The sequence below is a fragment of the Rhipicephalus microplus genome, chromosome X (genome assembly GCF_043290135.1).
Source record: "Rhipicephalus microplus isolate Deutch F79 chromosome X, USDA_Rmic, whole genome shotgun sequence".
Classification (NCBI taxonomy): domain Eukaryota; kingdom Metazoa; phylum Arthropoda; class Arachnida; order Ixodida; family Ixodidae; genus Rhipicephalus; species Rhipicephalus microplus.
The window spans coordinates 453,514,763-453,536,051 of NC_134710.1; the positions used below are offsets into that span (position 1 = coordinate 453,514,763).

The window sequence follows — 21,289 nt, forward strand, 5'->3', positions numbered from 1 at the left end:
GGATGGCGTTAGACTTTCGTGCAGGAATCTACTATTCAGCTGCTTTTGTAAGTAAACCCCGGTAATACCATAAAACGCCGTTTTATTCGGTTGTGTGCACTCATGTACATAAAATAGTGAGGAGGCCAGCATGGAATCCCCCGCCCAATCACAGCGTTATTTGAAAGAGCGACATATTCAGTCAGTTAACACTGTCCTAAGACGACCTCTGCAAGTATAGTTGCTAATAACACACTGTGTAATATTCAAGAATATTTAACGAAGCAGCGAGACAACCACTACGTTGCTAAATACACGTTGCACTCCTCTGCACCTCTGCGCACTTTGGTGAAATTGGCTGATGGTGATCAATAATTATAGAAGAATCCTATAAAATTGGCGGGAAACAGTGAAGCACCCATTCATTACGTAATTTATATATCATGGCACCTGGTGTTGCTTTAATCTTTTCCCGCGCTTGTACTGTAAACGTTAGTGCGATGACTCGCCATATACACAATGTTTTTATGGGGCATCTTGCGAAAAAGTTTTAAGCAGTTGCGTGGCTTTCAGGTAGAATGCTCCACTACCAAAACTCGTTTCAGGATAAAAATCCACATACAAAAAAATTATCAAAATGCACCATAGCTGTGACGGAAACAAGAGGTAACGGCGCACGTATACGTCATCAAAAGTGGCTGCTGTAAAGATTAGTTATTCCGTGGTTGCTTCAATTCAATGAATGTGTATATATATAGGTGTGCATGCGTAAGAGTTTGCAAAATGTTGATATTAAGCTGCTCACAAATTGCATTGTGTGAAAACCCCCTGCATGGTATTTCTCAAGCACGAAAAACTAAGATTTTACGACACTTTACCGCCAAGTGGGATATCTGGACTGCTAATCCTTGTTCCATCCAAGCTTTGAGTGTTACCAAAATGAGATCTGCTATTGGAATGATTGTACTTACCTGAATAGTGAGCAAGTGTAAACAATTTCTAGGAAGGATCTCATTCAGGAATAAAGCTTTTATTACAATCACATGTTTATTTTACCACCCCTCAATCTTCAATAAACAAAAACAAATTCGTGTCACCGCTCATAAGTCTTGTTCGGTAGGTTGCTTCCAGAGGGACATGATGTCCGAACCCTTGGTCTTTTCCTCGATCTTATCTGCCATCTTCTTCAGCAGCTCGCGGTTAAAGTAGTGCTTCCAGTCTCCCACCTTGGCTTTGCGCACAAAGTTGAACACCTTCACGTCCTGCTGCTTTCCGTCAGCAGAATCTGTTGACTCGAACTCCATAATTTTTTTCATGAACTCTGGACTGCTCTTCTCCATGACTTGTTTAAAAATGTCCTCGTCTCTGTCCAACAGTTTGCCGTACTCTTCCCCGAGGAAGTACGCGAGCTTTCTGATGCTGCCTGGTGTGTCTTGTTTGAATTGTTCGTATGTACTGAAGAACACGTTTGGCTCGTTTCTCATTTCGTAACCGGCCATAATGTGATCGAAGTAGTCTCCGAATCCAAAGCTGCCCTCCAGAAAACAATCAAGGAAATCCTCAAAACTTCCATTTTCGAAGCGGAACTTCGCGATGCCTTTGACATGGTGGTAGAATGACACCGAACAGTCCCATGGGTTCCTTGCCATGTAGACGTACTTGGCGTTTTTGTGGCATGAGTTTCGACTTAGGATCGGCAGGTTGGTACGCATCATTCTTGGCGAAGGCATCTTATCCAGCAGTTCGGGTGTTCCGTTCATCTCCATGAACGCGGCCTTCTCGATGTGGTCGTAGTAATCTGTGGCTGACTCACCCTTGTTGAGTGTTAGTAGGATTACTTGTTGAACCCAGTGTGACCCCGATTTCGGGTAGGCCACTAGGATAACGTCACCATCTCGAGGCTTGAAATTCAAAGCATTTCTTAAGCACTCCGGGTCACAGTAAGGTCCTCGGGGTTCACCATCAATAATGTTATAGTAAGGCACCTGCCTCTGTTTCTTCTGCACTTCTTTCTTGCTCATGGTAGTGTCTGGTATAGCTCCTGTACTTCAGTCTGCGAAAAAAAAGAGCAGTCCTATTTCAGGTTTAGGCAGCGGAGGACTCTACAATCCATCAGCGTGACCAATCGCAAGTGCTACTGCAATGTGACTTGGCAACAGTGATATGAAAGCACATAGTAAGCACGCACACAAACCAGAGTCGTAGAGTGGGCTTGTTTGTTGATTATTAGAAGCAGCTCGTATGACCGAGGCCATGACACAAGCACAAACATTTCGAAGAGCGCTGCATGTATTCCTTCTTTGTGTATTTTTTTCTGTTCCTGTGTGAAGTTCAATTTGAAACCACTTGCATTCAATAAGTTTGGCGGACGCTTTATGTCAAGTGATCAGTGAAAATTTCGAACGTGCGACCACACAAATACTTTGAAATTCCCTGATATATCAAGCCCGCTTACCAAACAGCAAAAACAAATCATGAGAACGCTGCTGAAATCAGCTTGACGAGATGAATTATGCACGCATTTCATTACTGTAATGCATTACACATACAACCACGGCTCATAAAATGAATATCAGCGCCGCCCTACCCAGAAGTGGCCCCTAGCCGTAATTATTTCTCGGCATATACTTGGAAGCACATGCCCTCGACACTCATTGGAATGTCTTACAGTGAAGTGTTTTTAAGGCAACTCTTCCTTCCATGAATTTGCTAGATGTTCTATCAAATCATACGTTGTTGTCCATTCATTGGGTTGTCCTCAGTCTCACTCCAAGCAATAGAGGCTGTTATATCAGCTCAGCTTCTCGGTAGTATTTGAAGCAGTACAAGTGGAGAACGTATGACTCTTGAAATAAACATAGGCGTGCACAGGGAAGGGGGCAAGGGGTGAAAGCGCAAATCCAACATCATAAATTAATAATATGGGGAGAGTGAACGACAAGGGGGCACAGTCAACCCCATGGATTGACACGATAGAGAGGGGGGGGGGGGGGGCGAGGAACCTCTTCCTAGAGTTACTCTGTATGCTACCTACTAAACGTAGCATATACAGTAACCCTACTCCTTACCCCTGAAGGGCTGCTCTGAGCATGTTCTTGAGTATAAACAGATACGCAGGTTTTGATGACATGTAATCGCACACTGAGACGGATACAGGCATTTAGAGTCAGAAATATGTCACAGGAAAACCTCCACGTAGCGGCCATGCATTAAGCCATCCTACCGCGAGCCCTCCAGAGTGTTTCTGGCTTGTAGCACACCTGCCTCATTCGACGTTAGCAGGTTTTATCGAAGCAGCATAAGCCAACATGTGTTCGCTCCGTTTTGGTTAGTGAATCCCTATTTGTGTTCGTGAAGCTTGGGCCAGTGAGCTTGCACATATATTAGGGATTTAATTCACCACCAAATAACAATAGTAAAACAACTGTTTTCTCTTGTACAATTGGGAGATATCTGAGCGCTTTGCAAACAGCACATAAGCCAGCAAAAAGAGAGGGGCACCCGCAGCAGGGGCGAATGTGGGTGAACTCGGGGAGTTGGTTAATACTCGGTGTAACAGCAACACAAAAGGACCTCAGAATAAGGCCTAGAAATACATAGCATACAGAACATGGTTTGCCCGCGGGTTAAGACAAAAGGAAGATCCAAACCTACTGACCAGGCCTTATCACACTGGGGCAGCAGAAGCAACGGATTTGAAAACAACAATTCAACTTTGTAAATTCTGAATCAACAAGGACACAATCATATTATAGAAAGCATGTAATCACCAATAATAGTTATAACGTAACGACAGTAATGAACATAAAGTAATAATTAGTCGCAGTAAGAACATAAGCACTAATGAAATAAAACAACAAACATCAATAATGCGGTAAATATTAATACAAATAACAATAACCTATATTAACATTACGATGCAATCGCCGAATATCATTTTAACTTTGTAGTGAATGTTACATTAAAAATTGTACAACACATTCGCGTCCAACTCAAGAAACATGTTCATCAATAATTGTTCAAATTCTTGAGCCGTAGTACAATTTCTGGCTACATCAACAACGGTAGGATACATATTTCATAAACACATAGTTGCATACTCGATGGTTTGCATACCATAGTTTGTCCTCGGTTCCTTAGTTATCATTGATTTGCAGTGTAAACTGTATTCTCCTTTTTCTCGACTGAGGTACTGGTTTGAAAAAGCCTCAAAGTTTGCAGCGACCTCTTCAAATATTCGAATGCCGATATTTGCTCTGTAAGAGTTTCTTATGTTAGGAACACTGTAACGCGCCATTAATTTGAAGGACGCTATGTATTCTTTTGGAAATTTTAGCAAACGAACAGCTCCACGTTGTAGTACTGCCAGTTTTTCAATGTCGGTTTTGTTTCCGCTCCCCCATACTAATGAACCAGAGCTAAGATGAGAATGTGCAAGAGAAAAGTATAGTTGTCTGACGAGCTTAAGGGGTAGATAGCATCGAATTCGTTGTAGTAGGCCAACTGATCGTGCAACCTTACTTTGAACTTTATTTATGTGCTTAATCCAGGTTTGGTTTTTCTGAATCGTAACACCTAAAAAATAACGGCTTATCACATGTTCTCGTTGCAACCGTTGTAAAGAAGCATCACAGCATGGCTTAGTTCTTTATTCTTAGAACAAAAAAAGTAAATTTCATTTTTTTCGCATTTAAGTCAAACTGAATAATTTTCAGCCATTGGTGAAGTTCGTTCAACTAAGAACTTGCTGTAATTTCTGGTTCCTGGAGTTGACTACCATAAAACAATCAAATTTTGTCATCTGCACACATTACAATTTATATGCTAGTGGAATGTTTACTGTATCATTGATATATTAAGAGAAACAGTAATGGCCCCAAAATTGAATCCTGTGGTACCCCATTTTTATTTGCGCTTTTTTCTGAACTATGACTTTGCAAGGATGTGCACTGCGATCAAGATTCTAGGTAACTATTCATAAGTTCTAATGCTGTCCCACAAATTCCATACACTTGAAGCTTGCGAAGCAATTTTAATGTTTTATAGAATCGAAGGCCTTACAAAAATTCAAGAATATACTGATGATATGTTTTTTTTTCTGATAATGTTATTATTGTATTCTTGATTCCTAATGACGCTATTTTATTTTCCCTATTTTTCTGGAAGCCATATTGTTGACCCAAAATAATGCATTTTAACCAGCAGGAAACTAACAAAACGCTTATACATAACGCACTCAGCTACTTTAGAGAACAATGGCAGTGCCAAAGTTGGTCTATAGTTGTTTAGATCATCGTGATTACCACCCTTAAAAATCACTGCAACACGAGCTATCTTCAATTCTTATGAAAAAACTCCAGTAGCAAGTATACAGTTGCAGATATGTTTCAATGGACCACATAATAATTAGTAATATCACATGTTTTATGTACAACTGACAGAATACGTCTGCCATACAAAAATTGCTCGAGAAATTTATATTCTCAACATGTGTGTGAATCTAACCCAAAAAAGTGGTTGCATACCGTAGTTGGTATATTAAGATGATTACCTATACCGTATACAGCTTGATTGCCAAAATTGTGGGCTGATTGAGCGCTAATTTGCATTAGTTAAGGCGCACCTCTCCAAACATTTTTCCTGGGTATACTTGACGGTATTGTTTTCACTGCTGAGAAGTTCTTAAAACGAGAGGTAACGCTCGGCTAGAAGCAATCGTGGGTTGGTCCTAGTAGCATTCTTATGCGTGCTGTACTTATTCGCACTTGAGAAAATCTTTACTTGTTTTTGTCTCGTTTCTCACTAAAGTGCAAATAGCTCAATTAGTCGCATTTTCTAAATGACTAATGACGAAGAGATACAGACACAGTCAGGTGTTTCTGAGTAGCTCCAGTATGACAAGCTCATGTCGAAATTATTTTCGATGTTGGTAAGTGCTAAAACATTGAAATATCTGTCAATAAGGCTCTTGCCATATAACGTCTGTTTAACATATACGTGGTCGCTTACGAACGGCTGTCCGCGGAAAACCCAATTTTATGCAAGGTCCTCTACGTCTCACCTCACGCGACCCCGAAGATGTTATTGAGACGGTGACCATAAGATAATACTATATGATGGGTGTTTTACGTACCAAAATTATATTACAGTGACAGATGCCGATGTGGAGGGCTATCGCAAATTTTTGCCCTTTAACGAGCATTTAAACTTGAATACAGGTGTTGTTCTCTCTTTCTCCTCGTATTCAGTGCCCTCTCTGCAGCAACAATTAATACATACCGACATGTCACGTGTTCTGCTTTGTTGTTTTGCTAAGCACACGGGCATCAAGCATTTAGCTTTCGTTGAAATGCGGTCACCACGGCCGGAATTCAATCCCGCCAACTTTGGGTGAGCAATCAAGCACCATAATCACTAAAGAATGGCGCCGTGTGAGCAATATTAAGCTTGAATAACTAATTATAGTCATGACTTGAATCTAGTAAAGTGAGGAGTAACACTGAAGTTTTATCTCAATGCGAATCGTGTTGTATTGAGTTTATGTACGAGGTGACAAAGCGGTGCAATACACAACACGCGCAAAACAGCGTGGTCACCCCGACTTCGAATATAGGCCAATGCGTTGATAGGTCACCTAGAAAAAAACGTCTGCAAATTTCTTTGTCCTTGAGACTATCAGTTATTTAAGCAGTCATTGTATATACAAGTATGGCAATAAAATCATCAAACACTTCAGGCATGTTCAGAATTCTTGAAAATGCCCATTCTTGTTCATTATGCGAATATGTCTACCGTTGACTATTATGGCAATGACAACATTGACGAGTTGCAAGGTGGTTTTGTTGTCTTTTTCAGCCCAGCTATTTTTGCACCGTCTGTGCGAACAAGCTGACACCACCGTGTTTGCATCACGTGCACAGGTCAGCTTCATGGCTAAAAGGACAAACGTTTATTTCTACAGGTCGTTTATAGTGTGCACTAAATTTCTGACTTATTAAAGGTGATCAAGTAAGCGTCCCATTCACGATACACTCAAGAATATACATTACGGAGTGTTACGTACAGGGCAATCCGAAGGGATTCAATTGGAATGCAGTCCCGCTGGTAAATCTTTAAAAGAAACAATGGAACATTCTTTCACTCGTTGAGAGAAGGAGATCAGTGTTTGTCGGCTACACAGCAATGAAACAACCCTGATAGTAGCACTGAGTAATGTGACTTTGCCGTAGTCATGGTTCAGTCACTGGTGTCATAAGCGGATGGCTTTTAAGAAAAGCAGCACCATTATTAGAGTGTTGTGCCTCCCAGACGCGCCAGGCAAATAACCTGGAACACTTACGTATTGTAGAAAAACCCGTCACCTCATTCCTTGAAGTTGTTGGTAGTACAGAGTATAATAATCACAATATGACCAGTCGCAGAACGTCTCGGGTAAATAGCCACCTATTCCTACAATTTCATATTTGACAATACACATCCTTCCTTTCAGGAGTAATTAGGCTCTTGTAGAGGAAACAGCTTGTATGAAGAGCACTAAGACTTGTGTTCATGACTAGTAAAACCTCGAAAAAGTTCTATTCGCAGTGGCCTTTTTCCAAAGAAATAGAACCATTACGTTTACGTTGCTAGTACATGTGCATAACACCTGAACTGAGCATCTGTACGATCTCAAAAGGAATGCGTTGAACTTCGATGCCAGACGAATACGAGGAGATAGGGTGATGTTCTTGCTTCAAGAGTGCAGTAAATTAAGTGGCTGTAAGAACAGAGCTTGCGATTTCGCAATATCCACGCACTCGAGCCCCTCCACCCACTTCCGTTGAGTAAGATGACGCTAGCTATCTTCAGTTTCTCTTTATTGCCTTATTCAGCTGCACTTAATTACCTTGAGTGTAAGCCTGACACGTCCACTTGCCGTGGCACCGCAGATTACAGCTTAATCACGCAACCAGTCTAATAATGAGATTGGTCATGGCGTCTTATCGTTTGAAAGCATGGATGAGCTGTTGTGCAGGTATAATATATTAGCATGGTCACTGCAAAGCTCTCGGTTAGTTTGGATTTCTGAGAAACCAAAATAATAATTGCTTCTTATAAATTTTCAAAGGTTTTGCAGTAATGCTGAAGTCATGTTAACGAAACCTTGAAACTTATCCTGGCAATATATTACGTAGGTTCATTACTACAATATCAATGATATGGACATTCCGTTGAACTATAACGACCAACTATATTTTCTGGAATTTACAAGAGAAAGCTGTGGCATATTTGTGAATCACGCCACGTGGACAACTACAAGTTAGTTTGACCTCCTGGCGCTTTCACACTCACATTTCATACACACGGCTGTTTCTGAATAGTAATTCAATTGTTAATTGAATCTAATAGGAACACAAAAACCGCGAGTGGGAAACGACGTAGTTTTCTGGAGCTTAGTGCCATAACATTTTATACATACTACTACATCAAGCTGCATTCACTATATATTTCACTTTCTTGACTCGGGGACTGGGCTTTTTCATTGTGGTAGTAGTTATACATACACTCTTTGTGATTTTTTGGTCACTATTGGCGTGTCCGTGAGGTCTCAAAGTCCAATGACCATAGCATTGGCTCACACGTCGTAGTATTCATGTGCGAGTGAAGTTGTTCCAGGCAAGCCCGGGAATGCGGCTCATGTGGAGAGGAAACGCGCCGGCTGTCTTTCGTTGCGCGGAAGTTTCGTAAAGAGGGCTGCATGGTTCCGGCAGAATAACCGCGCTTCGATCAGCAGGTGTGTTCAAAAATATGCAGAAGGTACATACATTCGAACGTGATGTCGTCTTACCGTTAAAGTCTCTGGATAACTGTGTTGTGCAATACACAAATACCTAAGGAATCCTGAAATAATGATAGATGTTCATTCTCTCTCCTTAGGCTTGCATTGAAGCGATAGACAACACGAAATTCATCTATCTCACTGCCGCGACCACATTTCCTAATGTGAGCGTTTTATTAGGTCATATCATCTGGATACTAAAGAAGTGAGGTACTTGCCATAATTCAGATACCGTTTTAATTTATTTGCTCACACTCAGTGCTGCACCCCTAGGGTGCAACTGTAATATCGCATTTTTTATCCCGCTCAAACCAAATCACAGACCATCAAATGTAATACCATGCCACTTAAATTTTAAATACTTACATTTAGGCCTATACCAGGGAGGAATAAGTATAAGAGCAAACGTATTTGACAGAAATCTGTCTGGCTGGATGAAATAACAGTAATAGAAAGGCTTTCCAGCCAAATTTGGTTGTCATTGGGGCAGTAGTGAGTCGTAGATAAGTCTAAGTAAATGTCTTGGCCTACAGATATCTCCTAGAATATATCACAATCATCAGCAATTGTGCCTCGAATTGTTTTTCGAAACCATTGCCCACTTTAGTCACAGTGATGAAAAATAATCAACTTCTTGCGAAGGTTTCTTGTACGGTACCAACAAATGTGGTGTTTGCTGTGGTTCGAGTTATCTGACTGGCCAGAAATGTGGTTTTTTCGCTCAACACGACATCTTTGGGGCGAAGCTCCAAAAGCCGTCGGTCTGTCCATAGAAGTATTTTGTGGCCGGTTCGTAACAACCTAGTTGTATGACTAACTCAGTAGGTGGCACGAAGTGTCAGTGACTGACAGACGGATGGGCAGACAGGCGGATGGATGAATGGATGGACGGACAGACAGACAGACAGACAAACAGACAGACAGACAGACAAACAGACAAACAGACAGACAGACAGACAGACAGACAAACAGACAGACAGACAGACAGACAGACAGACAGACAGACAGACAGACAGATGCATGGACAGACGAGCGCATGGACAGACGCATGGACGGATGGATGGACGGATGAATGATTGGACCTCATTGCCAATGACTGCATTTTCTAGCACATGCTTTCCAAATACGCACTCAGATGTATCCATATGCAACCTTCCAGGATCTGAAGGACGTGCATGGACTTAGTGTTTGCAAACTTCTGACTGCAGACAGTACAAAAACTCTCTCGCTTCATTTCACCGACCATAAAACCGTGGTAATGAAGGGACCTCGCAATCCAGCTGCCATGACAACAAAGAAATGAAAAGAACCGACGAAGAAACGAAACAACTAATGAACAAGAACAAAATTAAAGTTGATTTGTACAATATACGCACAGTCTTTCGTCTTTCTAATAATGTAATGGGTTAAAGTTTGACGAGAGAGTTTCGGTTTAATGATAATCTCCCCCTCTCGAGCATCACCCACTTATCATCATTCATTCTGTAGATATTGGACGATTAATTTGCCATTGTTATTTGCACTGTTGTGTCCACCAGGCGTCTGCAACTTGTAATTTCCCATGCGCCGAACATCTGATTGTGCTATAGATTTCAATATAAATCTACCTTCGTATAAAGCGTCTGGCTGCCTAGCCAATACTTTCAGAAAGCTACACTTTGGACGTGTGCCTTATTCGCTTCCATCACAAATTGTACCATACCTATCAATCTTCAAACCCATATATACATATATATATATATATATATATATATATATATATATATATATATATGGGAAGGGAAAGTTATCACACCGAATTGTAATGTAAATGTGAAGAAAGAAAAGTGAGTGAAAAGCAAAGATAACTTGCCGCGGCCAGCAACCGAACCTGCGACCTTCGCAAAACATGTTCGATGCTTTACCACTGACCTACCACGGTGGCTGTCCTCCCAGCCATTTTATTGGGTATATATGTAATTTAAACGTGGGAGTGTCGGTCAGCGCCAGTCCCACGTTTAAATTCACATATGTGCCCCATATAGATGTGGGGTTTCACGTTTCACGTACCAAGACCGCCATATGAATATGAGAAACGCCGTAGTGGAGGGTTTCGGAAATTTCGACCACCTAGGGTTATTTAAGTATTTTTGCCTCCATCAAAAGTGCAGTCATCGCAGCCGGGATTTAATCCCGTGACTTGCGCGTGAGTAGCCGTGAATAAATGCGTAGATAGACGCAGTAAAACTGCCTGCAAATAAGGAAAAAAATGTTTCTCATTTAAAAATGGCAATAAAACTCGAGACGAACAGAGCGAAAATGAGGTATTCATTTTCCATAGCAAAAAGGAGACCTCTGTTATGGTGACTTTCTATTGCTGTCCGTAGCTGTTTAGGGCACCCTGCAGATCCATTGTGCTTCACGGGGTGATGTGTGACATTTGATTCAGGATGCACGGCTGAGCTTCTACGAGCACGGAGAACCTAGTACCTGTAGGTCCGCGTGTCATGGTATCGATCCTGGTTGCGGCGGTCGCATTTTGATGCATGCGAATTACTACAGCGTTGTGCACGTTATGAAACACCAGATTCTCTGAATTAGCCGGAGTTCTCAACTTCGCAGTTCTTCATATTCTTATCGTTCTTCCAGTTGTAAAACCCTATATATTATTAAGCATAACTAAGGGGCCTCATGAAAACCAGAATGGATTTTGATGAATGAATACGTGAATAGGCACCATGACTTATCCGAATGAGCGATACTCAGGCCGCGGCCCACCACTGTAAAAGCTGGCGCTGTTGCCCGCATGATGTACTATGAAGGAACCGGTGATCGCATCAGCTTTGTTGTCTGCTCAAGCACCGCTGAAGCGAGTATAAAAAGACCTTTAGGAATTTATTTGGTGCTGCGATTCGATTATATGAAAGGCGTCACGCTACGCGTGTGCTTTTGAGAGCACTCCAGAGCACTACAAACGACGTATTTGATCGCGTCCTGTATGCTAAGCCAATACTCAGTGCCGATATGCGGGACGTACGCAACGAAGCCAGGTGTCAGACTTCACACACCTCTGAAATGTAAGAAGGTGCGGTGCGTCAAGAGTAGATCACGAAACAAAAAACTGGGAAGCAGCCATTGCTGGCTGCACGTGGGTGCAGCCAGAATTTCGTCGAGAAACACTACCATCTGCATCGGCGTGTGGCTGCGATTTTAGATGAGTGTAGAAAAGCACTCACTATGATGCCCGGTCATGAACGCTACTCGGCTGAAAGCGCTTTTTACCCTCAAACTCCCCAATTTGTGGCCTACCGTTACATCTGCCCCAAATTTAGGTTCATTCTTTTTGCAGTTCACGTTTACGCGTCTCAAGCGCAAATTGTTTTGGCAGAGCCATATACATTCCTGTCGAAAAGGTTCCACGCCTTTTACGCCGTACACACTACTATCCTACTAAAATCACTGTAACATGAGTCAAAGAATGCTGCGTGGTAAATGTTTGCAACACATTCCTTAGACTTTGTTTTTACTCTACGTTGCAACTATATGCCAGTTGCCACATTAACGTTTGTATTTCATTCCGATTCGTCATTCGAATGCTGTTCTTATGTTGTCGTTTAAAAAAATGTTCAGTGAACGTCGCTATGTGATATTTTTTTTACATTATCGTTGCACGATGCCACTTATCCTGTGTAAGTCAGTCATTCTCTTTCTTTAACAGCACTCGGCAAGACTGCAGTTCTTAGCGTAACACAATGAGCGTTTTGACATTACATATACCGTTCATGATTACCGAACTGAACACTTCAAGCAAATGGGACGTTCAGAAAATAATATGCTTAAAGGTAAGGTATTATGGAACAGTGTACACAAATAAACAGCGTATTGCAGTGGGTGGTGAGGAAACGGAAGTTGTAAATAAGTATGTCTACTTAGGACAGGTAGTAACCGCGGAGTGAAACCATGAGAGCAAAATGACAGAATAACAATGGCATGGAGCACATTCGGCATATATTCTCCAACCATGTCTTGTAGTATACCGCTATTCCTCAAGAGGAAGGTATATAGCAGGTGTGCGTTACTGGTACTCTACTATGCAGCAGAAAGCTGGAGGCTTGCAAAGAGCGTTCAACTTCAATTGAGAACGACGCAGCGAGTGATGGAAATGAACAAGGTGGGGGTGAATTTAAAGGGCCCTATGATACTTTGGCGACTGTATTATGTAACTACGGAATTCATGTAGTAATGAATTGCGGAGACAAATGGAACAAAATGTTGAAGATTTGTCCACGAAAAGTGAAATTATCAGTCCTCAAAGTTGAAAACTCAAGCACAAAACGACGAGAAACAATTTCTTTCGTATTTAATTCTCCCGCTGGCTTTAAAGGGCGTTTTTTATAACCTTACGTGTCCCATAAAAGCACAGAGAAAACATATTAGAAGTGGTGCCTCACGGTGGCCTTCACGCAGTACCCTCGTACTGCTCTTTTTTGAGTGCGTTCTTGTCATGTCGAGTCGAACCACGAGTGTCGCGTAGCATATACTCCAACCGGTATAATGTGTAGAATACACACTGTATAACGTGTACACGCTTTAGGCGGGCACACTTTGTAGATTGTAGGCAAGATGCATTCAATGGCAATGCCTACGTCTGGTTCACGTCGCATTCTTAGCTCGCTAAAAACGCTGCATGCGTTTTCACTTTAGTTCCTGACGTGCGCGGCTGAGACAGCTGCGTTTTCAGTGGAGGCGAAAATGCTTATATAATCTCAGGTGGTTGAAATTTCTGGAACCCTCCACTACGGCGTCTCTCATAATCAGATGGTGGTTTTGGTGCGTTTTTCGACGAGTGGTCGTTGGCGTTGCTGTGAGAATACATTATTTAGAGAATTTATTTTTGTTTCAGAAACTATAAAAAGCGTTTTTATTGTTTATGACATTCACTCGCGCCACCTACCTACCACCATATCGATATTGCACTCTACTTAGGCGCTAAGCCAATCAAAAACAAATGGTCTTTGTGGTCACTGTCACACGACGTGACCTCTTTGCCCATGTCAACAATAGCCGACGTGTGACGCCATCGTTCAAAATGATCGTACTTTGTCCAGTAAATAAAAGTATAACAGCTTTGATGTCGGCGTTGCTACTTGCACAATGATTTCAGCATATTCCACAGAACCGGGAAAATCTATGAAAAAGACGTTCTCCAATTGTGTTGCACGACCTATTTAAGATACGCAGAGTTGAGAGTAGGTCAGGGAAAAAATGGGCGTTAAGGATGTCATGATTGACATCAAGATGTAGAAATGGACATTGGTCAGGCACGTAGTGCATTTTTGGTGTAACCGCCGGACATGAAAGGTGACTAACTAGATTTCAAGACAGAGCAAGTCCATGAGAGGGAAAGCGAAAAGTAGCTGGGCAGATGAGATGAAGTGTCAGCTATGGGTGTGGTGGCAGAAAGCGTAAGACCTAATTAATTGGAGGAACATGGCAGAAGCATTTACGCTGCAGTGGGCACAGTCAGGCTAATGATAATAATTCCAAGTTTCCTAGAATGCGACAGTAGTAGTAGAGATCATACTAAAAAAGAAGTCACATCGTATGCTCGTTCTATATAGGTCAGTTAGTTTCGTGCCAAGCAATTCATCTACTGCCTTCATACAAGAAGCCGCGGGATATTGCTTCTTGTAGATACCGACTAAAATACAATAAAACGCCTCTTGAAATTTCACGGAAAGTATACGTCTGAAAACCTAAACAATAAGTGTCCATTTGTTACAGTACTGGAAAGTTGCTGCAGGTGTAAACTCCTCTATTATTTTAAATTTTTTCTGAAAGCTTGCATAACGTCCATCCAAAAACGGTTGGTTTGTATAGAGTTGAACGACCATACGCTATGGCCGCACAATACCCTAGTTGATGCTTTTTGTGTGCCCTGTGTAGCCCACTGCAAAAGCATAATTGACTGATGAATATGTCGGATTTGGCATCCCGAAATCACCATAACATTGTGAGCGATACCGGAGTGAAGGGCTCCTAAATTTCTACTAACTGTGGTTTATAACCTTGCTCCCAAATCTGAGCACATGGGCCTACAGCCCTGTAAAACAGATTTCGCATCCTTTACCCTCAGCAGTAGCCTGCCTAAGAGACTCGTAGCACTGACACGAGAGCATTTGCCCCTGGTCAGGAGGCATATGCTCGGTCGTTCAAGAACTAGCAGAAGTACCAGGCAGAGAGTGGCTGGGTGGCTATAATAACCGGGGACAGGAGAACGTGCGGAGAACACCCCACTCTATGTCAAAACGAATATATGTGGAGCACATCTCGAAATGTCATATTGTGGCATTTAATACGAAGATTAGCGCTAAGCGAATGTGGGTTCAACTGCCCCTTCGAGGGCGTTTGGGGAAGAGGTATGCAAGAATGCTGACCAGACTCTTTGCCTCATATATAAAGCTATAGAAGAAGTGGTCTGTAAAGAACGCACAAAACCAAGATATTTTAATTGTATTAGTGATTATTACGAATATAAAAGCGATTCAGGGTTAATTGGAAGTTTTATATAGACAGTAGTTTGAGGAACGTGGGAGAAGACAATTGAAGCCATCGTACTCACGAGTGGAAGCTATTACTGTTGCACACTCAAAACTAGCATGAAACGTTTAGCCATAGAAGTAGAATGTTCCGTATCCACGCGATACGGCTATATGAACACTGAAACAATAAGTGCGAAATTTGATCAACACAAAAAGAAGAGTGGATACAAGACAGCCGCTACTGACAACTGTTTATTGTTATTACACCAACGAGTATAACTAGATACACTCATGGTGTTGCACATGCGTGACATCGCATTGAAAGATAGTGAAAAGCAACTATAGTAAATCAAGAGATTTTACATCAGTTTCCATGGTGATGTCACACATGTGCCTCACCAAAAATTATAGATAATTAAACTTGGTGGGTATAACAACAATAAACAGTTGTGAGTAGTGGCTGTCTTGTTTGCGCTCCTCATTTTGTGTTCGTCAGTTATGATGCTTATTCTTTCAATGTTCATAGATTGCAGAGTGGTCCAACGGTGCGCTCTGCCAAATTAGGTAGATATGACTTCTAATATTCATGGAATACCTCTAACGAAAAGCAACACATTATCGTCGGGTCGAAATTTGAGGAACGTAGATATTTGTGTGAGTTGGCGACTAGTAACCATCATAGCGTATGTGCAAACCAGCGCTCTGAACTGCTGAAACGGCGAGAGGCTCAATTAATGGAGTGTCCTGTTCTTCTCTGCAGTGTCACGCATGCGCTACGATGATGGGGTGGCTGATCAGGTGCAATACGGTTGGATCTCTTGTGTTATTTAGGGGTGAAGCTCCTAAAGGCGTAGGTCTGTCCACCCCTTCCATGTGTATGTGTACCTCCCCATATACCGCTCTTTCGGAAGTACCGGAGTTTCGAGTCTTCCAAGATTACGCCGATATGTGAGTGGCGACTATCAATATCCTCGGTTCGAGACTTGACTGACCCAAAAATTATAAATGGCAGGTAGCCATCGCCCACCTTCGTGGTGGTGCCGAGATGTGACACAAATGCGCGCCCAACCAGAGTGAAGGTAAGAAGGGGCTCATTCTCGAGACTACAGCTAAACAGCTCAGCTCACTGACAGGATAATCCGAATTCGTACCACACATGAAAACCAGACTCTAATTGCTTCCACAACCAGTCCAGCAAAATGTTCTCTCACCGATGCTCGGCATCTACATCGACAACGTGGCACCAACACATGCACGACATCGTGTTGCCCAATACCCAAGGTGGACGCTTCCTACGGCACAAGTCCTCGTCGACAGAATCAGCGAGCTTACGGCAGTCATACAAACAGGAGTTTCACGTACTGCACTGCATCGACACTATGCCCCACTCTCCCTCCAGTCTTGGTCCTAGACACCCTTGCTTGGTGTCGAAGGGAACGCTATGCCTGTCGGTGCGCTGGACTTGCACATACAAACCGAAGCCGGAAGTAAGTTCCTTGCCGCAGTTCCCAACGTCGAAGATTTGCATGCTTACATGGTTTTAGGAGCTGATTACCCTCTGTCTAGTGAAGTTCAGCTCACCATATATGGTGGACGAGTAAAGCTCCGCTGCTTAACACCGAGAATTTTCTCTTCTGGGGATTCCCCAGTCGGAAGACTACGTTCACAAGTGTACAGCGGGGAGAGCAGACTCTGTGATCACGTGCGGGGGGGATTTGCCTACTATACGGCAGTGATCGGCCGACTGTGCAAGTGGTTCACTTTATTATTCTATGGCTGCCGAAGGCATATTATCGGAGAATATGACTGTTTTATCGGTATCTGTCAATCGCGCCCTGGTCAACGGTAGCGATGCGCCGCAAGCAGGTGAAGTCAAGGTTAGCTCTTTCAGTCTCCTCACGTACAGCCCTACTTATGATCACGGGCAATGCAATATGACTTCGAGACCATCGGAATGGCGTGCGGATCGCGAGGAGGCTGTCTGCGTCAAGCAGGAATCAGACACGGATCGGCCAGACGGCGACCAGCTTGAACGGAGCAGTGAGGCGATGTTTTCGTACGTCTCTCGTGTCTGAAGCGTGATGGATAGCTATGGTTGCGTTATCCTCTGAGGACACCGTGGTACAGAACCACCAAGAAACATGTTAATTCCTCGCGGCCGGAGAAGAAGAGGAGGCAGAGATGGCACTGCAGAGTCTGCTCTGTCAAATTATGATGGCTGGGCATCGCAGCCTGTCCAGAACGCCCACGGCAATGAATACCAGTGCCTCAAACTGTGCCAACTGCATTGCCTGCTAAGCGTGCTGCGGCCACCATTAGATAGCCAGCCAAGGTCACTCACCAAAATGTTTGACAGCCCCACAAGTCGAGTCAAGATGTCCAGGAGAAATACTCCACAGACACAGCCAATACCGTCCGCCAGTAACGGTAATGGCAACTCAGGGCTCAGGACCTGCGGGACAACGACGACCATTGCAAAACAGGCAATGGCGTCCACCAGAGCCATTGTCTCCCAACTTTCAAAGCAAGACGCAAGGACCGGCACGACAACGTCAATGGCACCCACCAGAGCCATCATCACCTTAGTTTCAACGCAAGACGTAGCGTGGCCGAGCGTAATGGTGACAAAAGCAGTGCTCTCACGCATGGGCGATACCCGGCTAGAGGAGAAAGAGAACGAAGTCTGATAAAGAACATCTAGTCCAGCGAACGGGCGTTGTCTTTGAGCCTCATCATTTACACAATATATATATATATATATATATATATATATATATATATATATATATATATATATATATGGGTGCAACTATCTCATTGAAGTTCCGCATTACATTCCGATGGGCCAGCAAGATGGACGAAGGTTTAAGGCCTTTCGGCCCCAACGTGGGAGCAGCTGGCATCAAGTTAGAAAACTAGCGTGACCTATTACACCTTGATAATGATAATTGCACAGAATGCGGGTGCTTTGTCATTCGATTTTACAGGTGAAATCAAAACTTATCAAATCCAGAGGGCAGGAAATGCCACCTCTTTGTTTCGATTCACTGGGACGACAGGTGGCAAGAAATTGGTAAAACTTGAATCAAGGCTCTCTGAAGCCAATATGGTCGAGAAAATTGGCAAGCATTCGGAAATTCACCAGTAGAGAGCCTTTTCTATAGGAGTGACGTGTGGTGCTCGTCCGTTTCTTTCCTAAAAGTACACAGTAGCGAACCGCTCTTTTGCCTCTCTACAAGAGGCGCTGCCGTGGCTTTGCATGATGTTCATGTTGCACAGAGGCAGGAAATGTTGATATTGTGATTTTCTTGCACTCAACTCGAATGAAACGCATAAGCACGAGACACAAAAGTTTTATCTTTCAACAATAAGATAAAAGATGCGGAGATGGCATGGCTTCATTGAAGTTTTGCCACTTTCACTTCACATTTATTTCCGGTTTGACGTAACAGAGGCCAATTTACCTCCACGCCACGAGTTGTCAGTATAGATATCACCCTTAAAGTTTGCTCATGAATATCTCCAGTAACTCGCAACTTTCAGAATAAAAATTGGCATGCCAAGTTGACGCGCTCTACAACAATTAGGTGCAAGCAGCTGCCACCAGTTTTTAACAATTGTTGGGGTTCTATGACCCGAAACCACATTGAGTGACGCAGTTGTGGAGGGCTCCGGAAATTGCAACCACCTGGGTATTTTAACGTGCAGCTAAATATATGCTTATGGGCGTAAAAGCATTTTTGGCTTTATTGAAAATTCAGCTGCTATAGCTGAGATTCGATCCCTCGATCTGCGGTTGAGCAGCTGAGTGCGTCAGCCACTAGACCACCGTGGCAAGTTGCTGCCAACAATTCAACTATTCGGACGCAATGAAATAGCTTTTTTTGTTAGTCTCCTTAAAGTGATTTTAGTTGCGGAAAAATATTTCTGTTAGGCATACGGTAAGTGTGCTAAATTGAGTGCAGCGTGATTCTCATTGAATTTGAACTGAAAAATGCGCATATAAAAAAAGAACACGTTGTATATGCATGGGATGGTTTCTAATGACGTAAGACTAGTCCGAAATTTCTATTTCCGAACTGATCGCCTGATTTCACGCCATTCTGGTGCTAGTAATGTGAAAATATTTGTAGTTGGTTCGAGTGCGTCGGCCAACGAGAACATCTCGAGGCGTTCACTCTGCACAGCGCAAGCGCAGACGAAAAACACGCTGGCTCCCTACATTCAAATCAGTAATTCTTAGTCTGTTTTCCGAAATGCGCAATGAATTAATCATATATCTGCTTTTACACTTTGTGATCAGTGCACCGCAATAATAAGGGTTCTCAAATGTTAAGCATACTGTTAAAGCCTTATACACTGCGCCCGAGCGGTGACTGCTCGAAAAGCCTAAGGCCGAGGAACAATTGGGGGTTTACCTTGCTTCTCCTGCTGATACTTTGAACAGTAATGCACAAAGGAACCGTACGACTGGTTATATCGCGTAAAAATGCTCTGGTGGTAATCGCTCATTTTTCTTCTTGCTGTGCACCCGGAGGTATGGATCGGAAGGCTCACCCACCATACCAGCGTATGCATACATTTACTACCGCAAAGCCACGGCCCCAGCTGCGAAACACACATGCCACCAAATTCTCTGCAGCAAAGCTGGCATAGTCATTGCAGCATGGCAGTTGCTCACGCTTGCGTTCGAGAATGATTTAGTAAACATGCATGCACTAAATTAGTTTCATGTGAACTTAATGAGATTGCAACGCACGCTTCAGCGTCTTGTCGTTGAAGCGTTTGTGGTGCGTACATGACAAAACCTTTACTGGTCTTTGGATGCCCCAAACATGTTTTGAAGTTAGGGTTCAATAATTGCAATTTTCCCACTATAGTCGATAATGCTTTCGAGGCTACACTAACAGCTTCCGCAATTCGGCGCCCCACAGTCACTGAGCGCTGTGGAGCCAAGGGAGTAATTATTAATCTCTAAGCACCTAGGCAAGTTCACAAAGTTCCGCAGCAGGGCTGCTCGCGAGAGTCACGTATTGGTGCCTTGTTCAAGAGTGGGATTCGCAACAGTATGCGAATTGACATATCTGATAGGAGAGCCAAATCATTTACCGACGAATGATACACTTAACACGCACGCCAGACAAGTACGTACGATGCTTACCAGGCGGCGTTTCCGCAATACCTTCGGTATCCCGTTATTCTGGTGTGAATTGTCTCTGCCCGAACAGCTCAGTGCCGGACGGGTGGATTGCGGATTTTATAAATAGACGTCGTGCCCTCAGCTGACGTCACTCATGACCCCTTCTCACCCATCATCCCGCCGACGACATCACCTTGTTTCTTCCTCAGCAAACGCTGTCTCATTGGGTGGAGCTTGTGCGCAAGCTTTTTCCCTCGTCAGTACGTTGCCCCGACAATACTACCGCGATTCCCGCATGTGATCGCGTCGCGGCATTTACGTTTATATGATCATCCGGGGCTGGCTTATACAGTCGTGACACCACACTGAACGTGGTGTTACTCTTCGTACTGAGCAAGAAAAAACCCTCGCACCCAGCAAAAAAAAAAGGAAAGCTACGCGTCGCTACACTGCCGGCGCAACGCGCTGGCATTTGCTTTTAGGGCGGGTCCAATAACATTTTACAGCCGCTTATCTTTCCAGACGGTCATTGCGGATGCCGTCAGTGATGATAACTGGGGGCGCCTAAATCCGTTTTCTACCGGCCGAAGTCTTTTTGCTCCAGAGCGTCCACGTGCACTTTCTGGAGGAGGGTGAAGCGGATTGCCGCCGTGTCAATTGCGGCGTGAACGCGAACGGACGCGTCGCCGTAGTACTTTCCGCCAACTTCTTGCTTCCTCTCCAGAATGAGGAGGTGACGAGGCTTATACTGCAAATTTAACTTTCCACAGCCATCGCTTAGGACCTTAAAGCTACCACCGCTCACACGGGGCGTTCTGCTTATGATTGGAT

At 43.4% G+C, this 21,289-nt stretch overlaps 1 protein-coding gene across 2 annotated transcripts; it reads right to left on the reverse strand.

The window, feature by feature from the left end:
- Positions 1–993: 993 nt before the first annotated feature.
- LOC119160861 (amine sulfotransferase) lies at positions 994–20,628 on the reverse strand. Of its 2 annotated transcripts, none has more exons than XM_037413130.2 (2): positions 20,480–20,628; positions 994–2,032 (listed from the first exon to the last, which is right to left on the reverse strand). In XM_037413130.2, exon 2 carries the CDS (start codon positions 1,998–2,000, stop codon positions 1,080–1,082), a length of 921 nt encoding a protein of 306 aa, XP_037269027.1. In that variant the 5' UTR covers positions 2,001–2,032; positions 20,480–20,628; the 3' UTR covers positions 994–1,079. The 2 variants fall into 2 exon arrangements, with proteins under 2 accessions (XP_037269027.1, XP_037269028.1); XM_037413131.2 differs by lacking the exon at positions 20,480–20,628 and adding an exon at positions 17,660–17,770.
- Between the last annotated feature and the right edge of the window lie 661 nt (positions 20,629–21,289).